At 39.4% G+C, this 11,963-nt stretch overlaps 1 protein-coding gene across 1 annotated transcript in view; it reads left to right on the top strand.

Annotated features, from left to right (window-relative positions):
* The window catches only part of TTLL5 (tubulin tyrosine ligase like 5), a 308,822-nt gene that overhangs the window by 235,907 nt on the left and 60,952 nt on the right, over positions 1–11,963 (top strand). The window contains exon 31 of the mRNA XM_023511518.1: positions 5,800–6,017. Coding sequence (XP_023367286.1) covers positions 5,800–6,017 — 218 coding nt within the window. The remainder of the gene's footprint in view (positions 1–5,799; positions 6,018–11,963) is intronic.

Here is an 11,963-nt window from a genome sequence, read left to right on the forward strand (position 1 = left end):
TTTTTTTTTCTTTTTTTATTTGAGAAAGTCTCACTTAGTTGCCCCAGGCTAGAGTTCCATGTCCTCACCCTAGCTCACAGCAACCTCAAACTCATGGTTCGCGCGATCCTCCTGCCTCAGCCTCCTGAGTAGCTGACACTACTGGCCATCACCATAACACCTGGCTAAGTTTTTCTGTTTTTATAGAGGTGGGGGTCTTGTTCTTGCTCAGGCTGGTCTCGAACTCCTAAGCTTAAGCAATCCTGCCTCAACTTAAGCAATCCTCCTGCCTTGGCCAATCAGAGTGCTAGGATTACAGGCATAAGTCACTGTACTTGGCCAGATGTCCTTTTTAAGGGCTGAATAACTTACCATTAGATTACTTCTACATGTTGGCTGTTGTGCCTCAGTGACTGTAGATGTACAAATATATCTTCTATTGTGTATTTCTTTTAACTTAAATATATATAGCATTTTAGTTAAATCCTATTTGGGAGGCTGAGGCAAGAGAATTGCTTGAGCCCAAGAGTTTGAGGTTGCTGTGAGCAATGACACCAGGGCACTCCACCAAGGGCAACAAAATGAGACTCTGTCTCAAAAAAAGTCTTAAGTGTTAACAGGTTATCTCAGAGTAGAATTTGAAATAACTTTTAGCATTGTTTTTCATTTCTAATGAACATGCTCTAAAGAAATTGAAGTGTTTCAAAAAAGGGAAAAAACTCTTGTTTGCCAGCCTTGTGTGTGGTTGTGTGTGTTTATGTGTATGTGTGTGGGAGACCAACGTTCATACATTGCTGGGCACCAAGAGAGATGTGAAAGGAATGGAAAGCAAAGGTGTCTATAGTCTATAGTCATAAGAGTCTAAACTTGCTATCAAAATATCAGCCTCTACCAATGTATGACTGATTGGTTCTGTGGTTAGTTGGAGGGTGGGGTTGCTAGTGAAAAAGGCCATCTATGCCATGTCTCGGGGTGAATTAGTTTACCGGGGTTCATGGTCATGAACTGTAGCCCTTGCTTAACCAGCTGCCTCATAGTTAGATTTCTTTGGTCTCACACACCCAGCCCAAGATCAGTAAAAACCCAACTTAGAGATTATTAATGGTGTCTTCGGTTTTATTAGATGGAGTCTAAGCCTCATGAATAAATTTGAATATCTGGTTGTAATTACCTTCATTGCTTCTCAAATGTGGGCAAATACAGATATCTTAGGGACCAAGGTGTACTGAATTCATTTGGATGGTGAATAATAGTTTCAAAATTATTCTGCCCTGATAAGTAGCTGTGTATTCATATTTTTAGACTAGGTCATTTCTAGGTCATTTTTAGACTAGGACATGAAGTAATGAGAACCTCCTTTCTTACTCGCTAAAGGAGAAGGGGCTTCATTATTGGTTTTAGAAATAGAAGGATATGCCAGAGGATTTCTGTTATCTTTGGCAGCTCCATGTCCTGTCTCAGGTGTTTGTGTGGTTGGTCTCTCTGTAAGAACAGTAGCAACTTCTGGGTTTCTGCCCCATCCCTGTTGGAGTCATAATACTGCTCTATGCTTTGTAGCAATATCAGAAGTTGTGCTCTGTTGCTCTTGCTCAGCCCCCAGTCTTGTCCCAGCTGACAAACATTGTGAATGGAAGACAGCCAAGGACTCCATACAGTGTGAGACAAAGGCCTTTTGGAAGCTTACTTTTTCCAAAATAGAAACAGCTACCCTCACCCTCACCTTGGCCCTGAGGTTTTTACAGCATCCTAGGGTTGTGCAAAAGTTGTAATGTGTTCTTTGCACTGAACAGCTCTTGGCCTGGTTGCAGGAAGGTGAGTGATTAGTGGCTTACATGCTCAAGAAATTGTACCATGCCAGTACTTTAGTTGCCAGAGAGAAACATACTAGAAGTGGCTTCGTATACTATATAATGCGAACTTAATCCAAGTTGGGACAAAATGTAATGTGGGGAGAACAGTGCATAGAAATGTTTGCTCTTCAGAAATCAGAGTAAGAGGGCACCGACAGACATTAACCTCCTCAAATAGAGGTTAGCATTTTCTACTTTTATCTCCCTGAATTCTCAAAAATTGAGTTTAAGCATTATTTCACTGGGAAGAGACAGCCAGCTCTGCTCCATCAGCAAGAAGTCTGAGCAAAGGCAAAACGGAATGTTTTTCTGGAAGGAATTTTTAAAAAAGAAAATCCTCCCAGAATTTAATCTCTGAACAGTATTATCTTTCTAGTAAGAGAGCCCAGATCTTGCTTCCTCAGAACCTTCCAAGTTGCAGTCTGTGTTCTGTCTATCAGAAATGCCTCTTTCCCACCCACGAGTGCCCTTCTATTGTGGGGGGAAGGAGGGCCTTTCCAGTCTTTTGCCTGGGACCAAGCCAGCCCTCAAACTGTGGTTTTCTGTGAGTCTTTTTGCTGTAGTAGGGCTGTTTCCCACACCCAACAAAGGAGCAGGAGTCATGTACATGTCGACTAGGTCTTGAGTAGAGGCCAGTGCTGACATAGTTCTTTCCTTCCTGGGACATTGATGACAGTGCAGCCCCCATCCCTGTGTTGTTAACATTGTACAACTAAACGTAACATTTCTTAGAAAATATGGAGTAAGAACTTCATATAATTCTGTCCTTTTATGAATGAAAATCTGGACAAACAGTTCACGTGATCTGTAGTTGGTGGAGTGGTAGGATTGGGGCCAATACAGGCCAGGCGGGGCCTCACGGGGCTGATTTTTGTCATTGGTTTAAACGCTTTCATTTATGTGTCTGCTTTTAACATTGCCTGAGTGTTTTCCTGGGTTTTAATCCCATCCTGCACAGCCTTGTCTCTCATGAACCACCTGGAGATTTGTCTGCATTACTGACTTTTTGGCATTTCAGATGGTATACAATTGTAATCATTTCATTATCCATTCAGTGTATTAGAGTATCATCATTCAACCACAAGTCACAACCTAGAAGCTTTTTACTGTATGTGGAAAGAGTATCTGCTTTCTGAGATGTAGTACATTTCTGTTCTATTGAGGCTTAAGCAAGCTTGAATCTGTGATAGATTGAGAATTATTTCTCATATCAGTTAAGATTCCATTTGGTTGCATGTAATCAAACCCCCTCTCCTCATTCGTGGCTTACACAAGTTAGAGGACTTGTCCCCCGTATGTGGTTGAAGATACAGACATAGGCTTTTCCAGACTCCATGGTGCCATCAGAAACCCATGTTTCTTCTGTTTATATCTTCTTCTGTCCTTAGCCTACCTTAGCAACCCCTGTGCCTGTCTATCTCTAACTAGATATTTATGTTCTTGAGAAGAAGAACAACAGTAAATAAAGGTCACAAGTCACCAAGTCTGCCTCCTTGAAAGAGCTTTCCCTAAAATTGTACTCAGAAACTTCCGTTTATGTCTTTTTGGCCAGAATGTGTGTCATCTTTGGTTGGAAGAGAGATTTGGAAATGTAATTTTTTAATGGGGCACATTTTATTACCCAAACAAAATCAAGGTAGTATTATTAGGAAGAAAGGGAGAAGTGATAGTATTCAGACAACAAGTTAGCCTAACCTATTTTATTTTGTTATTGCCTAACTTTATTTTATTTTATTTTGTTTAAAGTGAAAACAAATTTTATATAGAACATCAGAGTCCAAGGACTTGCTACAAATTTTGCATCTAGGAAGGCAAATTTATTTTTGTTTGGGATTTGCAGAAAAGCTGATATATTTTGTGACTGAATGTGGGCTGGACACAAACAACACACTAGGCACTGTTCAAAGTCCAGAGAATGGTCCTTTTACAAGATTACATCTGTACATAAATACCTATTTGCCTATTTTCTTGTCTAGGAATTTAGTTGATGAGTACTTGGGGGGTTTCCCATGGTTTTCATTTATTAAGTACCAGTGAGTGAAACAAAAATTAAACACATACACAATCCAGCCATTATATATACACATACGTTTTTCCAAGTGTTCGAAAGAGGAAAAGATTATTTCTGTCAGAGAGAATTGAGTAAATATGAGCCGGGGAACCTAAACATGTGTTTTTATTTTAAGAGTTTGCCTTCACAGCTAGTGAGCATCGTCCCAAGACTAGAAAAACGTGTTGGAAGAAATGCACAACAACTCCCGTTCACAAACGATTACTGACAGGTAGATTTGCGTGTCTTCCCATTCTTGGTTCCTCACTAAACAGGTAGAGGTTTGGGAAGGAATGGAGTGTTTGCTGAGTGTCTTCTGTATGCCTGGCTCTTAATTGGTTTTGAGAAACCCTTATGGAATGCCTGGGCTAAGATTACTTGCAAGATCTCCAACAATCCAATACAGTAATTTTAATTGCTGATGAGAAATCTGAAGCTCAGAGAGGTTAAGTAACTTGAAAGGATCACCCACTTTGTAAGTGATAGGGCCAGCATTTCAGCCCAGGCACATTTGACTGTAAGCCATGTTCTTTTCCATTTACTCTGGGTCTCTATGCCTTTCACTAATGACCTAATCTGCTTTTGTAGCCAGTGTTGAACAGTTAATTCCTTATTTTACCCAGTCTAATAGGGAGTCTTATACCCACTGGTTGAAACTTAGGCTTCATTTGGATATTTTTGACTTGTGTTGAGTTAATTTGTTACTTGCTTAAACGTTATTAGAATTTGGCTTCCTTTTATCTTTTAGTAATTATTTTTGTAAGAAATAACTACATATATAAAATATAAAATTTAAAAGATACAAATGATATATAGTAAAAAGTTACTCTCCCCCCTACCTTGACCCCTCGCTATCCAGTTCTCCATGAGGGCTACCAGTTTTTTTGTGCGTCCTTCCAGAATTGTTCTTGTTAGTGCAGATACTAATGTTTGTGTGTATTGGTATATACATATATGTTTGTGTGTATTCTTTTTTACAGAAATGAAAGCTCACTACACTCACTTTTCTGAACTTGCCCTTTCCATTCATCTTTTTATTTGTGTTAAGATATCCTAGAAAGATTTTGAGGAAAAAAATAAAAGAGAGAAAAACTTAATGGATTAGGAAATATAGTTGTCGCTAATGGCAACATTTGTTGAATAGCTGTTCTTACTGATGCTAGTTCACTCACAACATTTAAAATATAACTCACGGCAGTTGTAGCGGTTCATGCCTGTCATCTTGCACTTTGGGTGGCTGGGGTGAAAGAATTACTTGAGGTCAGGAATTTGGGACCAGTCTGGGCAACATAGTGAGACCCTGTCTCTACCACAAAACTTAAAAATTAGCCAGGAGTGATAGCTGTAAGGCAGCAGCAGAATTCTAAACCACCCTTCAAGCCCATCACCTGGTCTGGTTGCTGGTTTCTGTTCCAGCCTCGTCTCTCCACACTGCTCATCATGCTCTGGCCACACTGACTTCTTCCCTCTCCTCCTACATGCAGACCTTCTAGAGTTCACAGTTTTAGCGTGGGCTGGAATCAAGTAAGGCATCAAGTTAGTTTTATTCTGTGCTCTATTTCTGCTGCTTGACACTGAGTAAGAGACATTTATTAAAAATTGGTTGAATTTAACAGTGAAGGAAACTATGACTGAAAGAGTCAAAATGCTTTCCGAATTCACATGTGGGTGGACCAACACATAGTGCCCACATGCCCAATTCCTAACCCAGCAAGACCATCCTAAATCTCTGCTTCAAGAGATTCCCCTTCTCTGAATCTACATTTGCACTAGCAACATAAGAGAAATTTTTCCTTTAAAAACATTTATTTACTTGTCCCTTTCCTTTTTTGCCCCCCTTCAGGATTACAAACCAGTTGCATATAATGAATGGACTGTGAAGAGGATCTCCATCAATCGTTTTTTTCTTTTTTCTTACAGGCAATCTTTGGCAGCCAGACACTGCCTAACTCCAATTTGTGGACAGTGAATAATGGTGCAGGCTGCAGAATTTCAAGTGCCACAGCTGGTGGTCAGAAACCAACCACTCTGCCACAGAAAGTGGTGCCACCTCCAAGTTCCTCCTCCTCCCTGGTCCCCAAACCTCCATCCAATCACAAACAAGTACTCAGAAAGGCAGCATCCCAGAGGGCTTCCAAGTAAGTTTTCTATAATCTCTATAATCTTCTGGTCACTTTCTATGAGTTATATTTTATTGATGGAGCCTTCAAAACAATTCTTACTGAGGTATTGAAAACAAGATCAGCCAATGGGGAATATGGGCTAACTCTAGTGCTCAGCCCTGGCTACAGCTGAAATCACCTAGGGAGCTGTTGCAACGTGTGGATAGCTGGGCTCTACCCTATGCAAGGAGTAGGCACATCTTTTAGGTCCCACCAGTTATTGTGATGAGAGCTGCCCACAGGGTTCATGGTCATTGGTAACCAACTCTGCTGGCCTCTGGCCAGAACTGTAATCTGACAGAGGACCAGGTAACAGTCCTGACTGTGGACTTGGAGAAAGGAGACAAAAACTTCCTCAATGTTTTTTTTCTTGGTCATTCTTCAGAATCAGATCGGTAGCCCCCTCCTCCCTCTTTGTTTCTTCATTTTTAAGTTGTGAATGGGAAGATACAGGATTGAGATCTCATTTGGGGAAATAAACTTTGTTCACATCAACAAGCTCTGTGTAGCAACAGTGTTTTTGATACCTTTTGTAATCCACCTATTTTATACCAAAGAAGACATTCCATGGCTCAGTCAAATTTTTGACAGTCACTCCTTCACTCTACCTACCTCCAGCCATTTTTTAGTTAGGGAACTTGAAGTAGGTTGGTAAACAGTCTTGGTTCTAGCAGCCCTTCTTCAGTTTACTTTTCAGAGATGTCTGGAAAAGCCAGGCATTTCCTGCTGTGTGGATACTTAAAGGAGATTTGTATGTTTCTCTTGCCCCCCTTAAGGCTTCTCATTTATTTGTCCTTTACAAGATCAATATTAGTTATAAGAAAGAATCCTAGGACACCAAAAAAGTAGTAACTGTTTTTTTCTTTGGGGATGGTGAATCAAATTCTGGATTTGAATTGAAAACAGTCCCTTGTGGCTATTTTTAATTATATTGCTGCCATTATTCCTGTATTCAATAAAGATTTATTTAGTACTCACTGAAGACCAAGCATTGTTCTAGAAAGAGTTGGCATTATAATGACTGCAGCACTCTCTGGAATAGTAGGGAAGGGCAATAAGAAGGCTGCAGTTTGTGGTTGAATTCCAGTAGCAAACTAGAAAGGAAACTGTGTATCTTCTCATGAGAAAGAGTAGCCTTAAATCCTTAAGGGCACAGCCTCTGTAGCCTGACTGCCTGGATGCACATTCCCACTCCACACTTCATTAATTTGATACCTTCAGCAACTTAAAGTTATTTGATTAAGAGTATCTACTTCATAGGTGGGTTGGTAAACATTAATATAGAGCAAAACCTTGAGCATTTAGGAACTCAGCCTTAGTCACCCACATATGCATTCTAAAACCACACTCTCCTTTGCAGGTTTGAAAAGCCCACAGTTAACTAGGAAAATTAGTGAATGGGATATGAGTGCTGAATTTGCCAGGTGCTCCTTGTTTGTGAATTTTGGTTCTTTCCAATACCCTGAGATGGCCCTCGGTGGCCTGTGTGGTCGTCTGGGGAGAGGTGGGTGTAGGCAGCAGGGCTGGATGTTCGAAGATGCTGCTTGCTGTCCTGAACTCAGCTGGCAGGAGAACTCCTCAGCCTCCTCTCAAGATGGAATTGCAGCTCCTTGGACAGACTTTGCTTTACTGCATTTTTGTGGTTTCTTCTCTGTGACAGGCAGGAGTGTGGGAAAACCGGAAACAGCTCAGCATCAAAAATGCACAGAAGGGGGAAAAAGCAAAGATTTCTTCAGAATTTAAGTAATATAATCCAAGTATCAAAAGGCATGCTGTGAGGCGTTGTTCCAGGAAATAGTTTCCAATTTGCCTTTAAAACTCTAGCCTAAGTCTCTGAAGCTAAGTTAGCACTAATGGAGACTTTAACATCCTCTTACTAACAGGTAAAATGCACACTGTTGTGATGGCCCCACTGCTTTCAAATATTCTTCTGACTTTTAGGACCAATAATATGAACAATCTTTATGAAGTATCTGGATACAATTTTCTTAAAAATAATGATAAAGCATATTTTATATTAATTTTAGATTTACAGAGAAATTGTAAGGCTAGCATACAGTTCCCATATACCACTCACCCAGTTCTTTCCATCTTACATTGCCAGGAGACATTTGGAAAATCTGCCATACTAAGAAATTGTCATTTGCATATTACTGTGAACTAAACCTCATACTTTATTTGGATTGATAAAGTTATTGTTATTTTTTTTTAGAGACAGAATCTTACTTTGTTGCCCTCGGTAGAGTGCTGTGGCGTCACAGCTTACAGCACCTGCCAGCTCTTGGGCTTAGGCGATTCTTTTGCCTCAGCCTCCCAAGTAGCTGGGACTATAGGCACCCGCCCCAATGCCCAGCTATTTGTTTTTTGTTGCAGTTTGGTCAGGGACAGGTTTGAACCCGCCACCCTCGGTATATAGGGCAAGCGCCCTATTCCTTGAGCCACAGGCAGCACCCTGATAAAGTTATTTTTAATCTAAGGAAACTTTTTCATGACTCCTAAAATTGAGATCTTGAGTATCCATTGATGATATTCTCACTATTCTGAAGTAATTCTTATTCCTAGCCACCATTACAAGTTACCCAATATCTCTATGACTCAGTTTCTGAATTTACAAAAGGAGTAAGAATAATAATAGTGCCTGCCTCATAGATTCTTAAGAGAAATAAATGAATTAATGAATGTCAAGCACAAATACAGTACCAATACATAATACATGCTAACACTAACACTAAATATTATGTTTAGAGATGAGATAGCATTTCAAGAAATTTTCATGTAATTTTTTACTTTCTTCTTACAAGATACGTTGCTTCATTGGTTTGGATCTTATTATGGCCTTACTGTGGACTCTGGCTCAGTTCAGATTAATCAGGAACCCTCAGTTATGACTGTTGATACTGAGTCACACTCAGGAATGCCATAGTTACCCCAAGAGACACAACTAATAAGTTGTAATGAGCTTTTGACCATGCCAAGCTCTGTGTTTTTTTGAGTTGAACTTCAAACTTCTAACACAGAAGTTGGCATTAGACAAATATAGAAGCAATTTCCAAAAGCATCAAAGTTTCCACATCCTAGAGGGTTGAGTTTAGAGAACAATAGAACATTAAAGATGGAATGTCCTTTCGATTTTGGTGCAAAGGGAGTTGAGAAGCAGAAGGGCTTGGAGTCCTGTTTCTTCATGATAATGCTCAAGTCACTTTCCCTCTAAAGGTTTCATTTTCCCGTCTGTAAAACAAACTGCTTGTTGTCCCTACTGAATAATTATCCACAATAACTTGTTTTCTGTCTACTCTGTTGAAAGCTTTTTTATGAGCACATTTGTTTTTTAATCCTGATACTTTATAGGCTTTTCCTCATGCTTTCTTGGCCCAGTAGTTCTTTGTTATTGTTCTAAAATTTGTATACTTACGTTTCTTATAGCTAAAATCTCATTTTTCAATTCTGTGAAGAAAATTATTTAGAATGTTTTCCCACCATTTCCATAGTGCCAGTAGCCTTTCTTGATTTCCTTCTGTAATGTTTGCAACACCTCATAATTTAGTACCCGCTTCAGATCCTCCTTTCAAAACTATTTGTGGTATTTCTTCCCAGCAGTCAGCTGGACTGAGAAGGATGACAGCCTGTGAATAACGCCATGCATCTAAACTGTCTTTTCCTTGTCAGTGACCTTTTTTTCAGATCCAGAATCACACTCTCCAGGAAGTATGGAGAAAGAAACCTGAGGAGATTGACGTTTGCCAGGCACATGGGCAAAACTCATAGACAAAGAGATAAATTTGAAAGGCAGGGTCAAAAGCTGTTGTAACTTGGGAGACTTCTCTAGAGAAACCCAGACTGAACTACGGTACTTTTCTTTAAGTAGCTGGGATTACTGTTCCTTATTCGGGTTTTAGGATAATCTGCATCAGTGTGACCACAGTGGAAACTGAAGGTAACTCCTTTGTCAGTACCCAGGACAGTGGTGTTTGTTACAGGCTGCCAGAAATTGGGAGAGGGTGAAGTGGTCAGGAGCTAAGGAGCCTGGGAGAACCAAATGCCAGTCAGTGTAACCTGAATGTGTGGTGAAAGATGTTGAGAGGTTCATGTCAGATAAGTATAAAAATAAACATCAGGTTAAAAAGAAAAGTTATATATTTTTAACATGTAAATCATTAAAGTGGGAAGATTCTAGGGCAAAGTAATCAGTAGTTATAATGCTCCAAAAGTTTCTTGATGTGAACATAAAAGCTGTCATATTCTATGTTAAACATCTTCTGTGGTTAGTCTTTTAGCCTTTTATTATATGTAGTTTTCAGAAACATAATTGAATCTGTGGCATTTCCATTGTTAAACATAGGGTTCTCTAAATTAGGTATTTCCAAAATATGTAATTGTAAAATTTCTGTGCTACAGATAAAGGATTGGAGGCATAGTGTGGGGCTGTGAATGTAGCAAGGGACACAGATGGTCAGTGGCCAAGCCACAACTGGAACTCTTATCACTGATTTCCAAGGTCCCTACCAATTCACCCACATACATCTGTGCAGCAAATGGCATATTAATTATTTTAAAACATTTCTTTTGGAAAAATACCATGTACTCACTTAGGAACTCATTCACCTCCCTTTCCATACCAGTTTTACCACTCAAAAGAGAGTTGATGCTGTTCTCATGTTAAAGGTGTTAGGGGAAATTCTGTTAGAAGGAGCACAGAAAGTATTGGATGGAAAAACAATATTGATGGCTTCGGTATAGTGCCTTCCTGAGAGAGTGCAATACTCCAGACAATCCCTCTTACTCAGAGTTGCAGGGCCTAACAGTGGGAAGGAGGTGGGCACTGCCCTGAGGCTCTCTTTCTTCTCTTGTCCTTCATGATTTGCATCTCAGTGATGGCATTAGGTCTTAGGGTTTGTTTTTGGCAAGGACAATGACATCAGTCAGAGAGGAGGGTACTAGCAACAATACCTAACCAAGAGTGGCCTGATCATGTGTGGTTCACAGGGGAGGAGAGGAGTACAAGAATCACAGAGTGATGGCCCATCCTTTGGGGATTCATATTTGTATAATTTAAATTAAACTCTTCCCATCCCTGCCTGCTTGGCTGTTAAAATAGTTGATGAAATAGTAATATAGCTCTTGGACATTTCCTATCCTTCACTTTCCTTCTTTCTTCTCCAAGTAGGAAAATAACCTTTTTAAGAATATGGGCAAGAATTTATACCAACCTCTAATAGAATCCATATCATTTCCTCCTTGAAAATAAGCCCTTAATGGCAAACTTAGACTTTCTTCTCTAAGGACGAGCAAACGCTGAAAAATCTAGGGGTTTGGAAGTAGAGAGTAGAGCTTAAAGAAGGCATCAGGAAAAGATCCAGAGACACTGTCAACCTCTGAAATAAGTTCAAGCAAGAAAGGAACATTTTAGAAAACATATTTTCTTAACAAAATTTAGGATAGAGTGCATCTGTGTGAAAAGATAGAAAAGAGTATCATATTGAAAGAGCAAGCAGTCTGAAGCCAGGGGAGGTGAGAACTACCTAAGTGAAAATTTAACTGAATACAGTGAATAGAGATTAGGCATTGCAGAAAATTGAATTCATGAACTAAAAGACAAATGTCTAGAATTCTGAAGAAAAGGTACACAAAGGTAAAAATGATGAAAGAAAAGATAGATTCAAACTTAAGTAAGGAATTCCAGAAAGAGAATAGAAGTAATATTCAGTACTATAGGCAAATAAAGCCTAAGGACAAAGAGTTTTGAACAATATAGCTAAGATTAAATCAATAGGTATACAACTTTGTGCTCAACTATAGGAATAGTTTCTGAAACTGAAACACTTCAATTATATCCTCAAAAAGTAAAAATTTTATAGGACTCAATCTCTGACTACTTTATAATAAAAGGAAATATTAAAATAAAACAATGGGCAAAATGCCCAC

Source organism: Otolemur garnettii, unplaced genomic scaffold (assembly GCF_000181295.1).
Source record: "Otolemur garnettii isolate 467f Iridium unplaced genomic scaffold, OtoGar3 scaffold00020, whole genome shotgun sequence".
Lineage (NCBI taxonomy): Eukaryota > Metazoa > Chordata > Mammalia > Primates > Galagidae > Otolemur > Otolemur garnettii.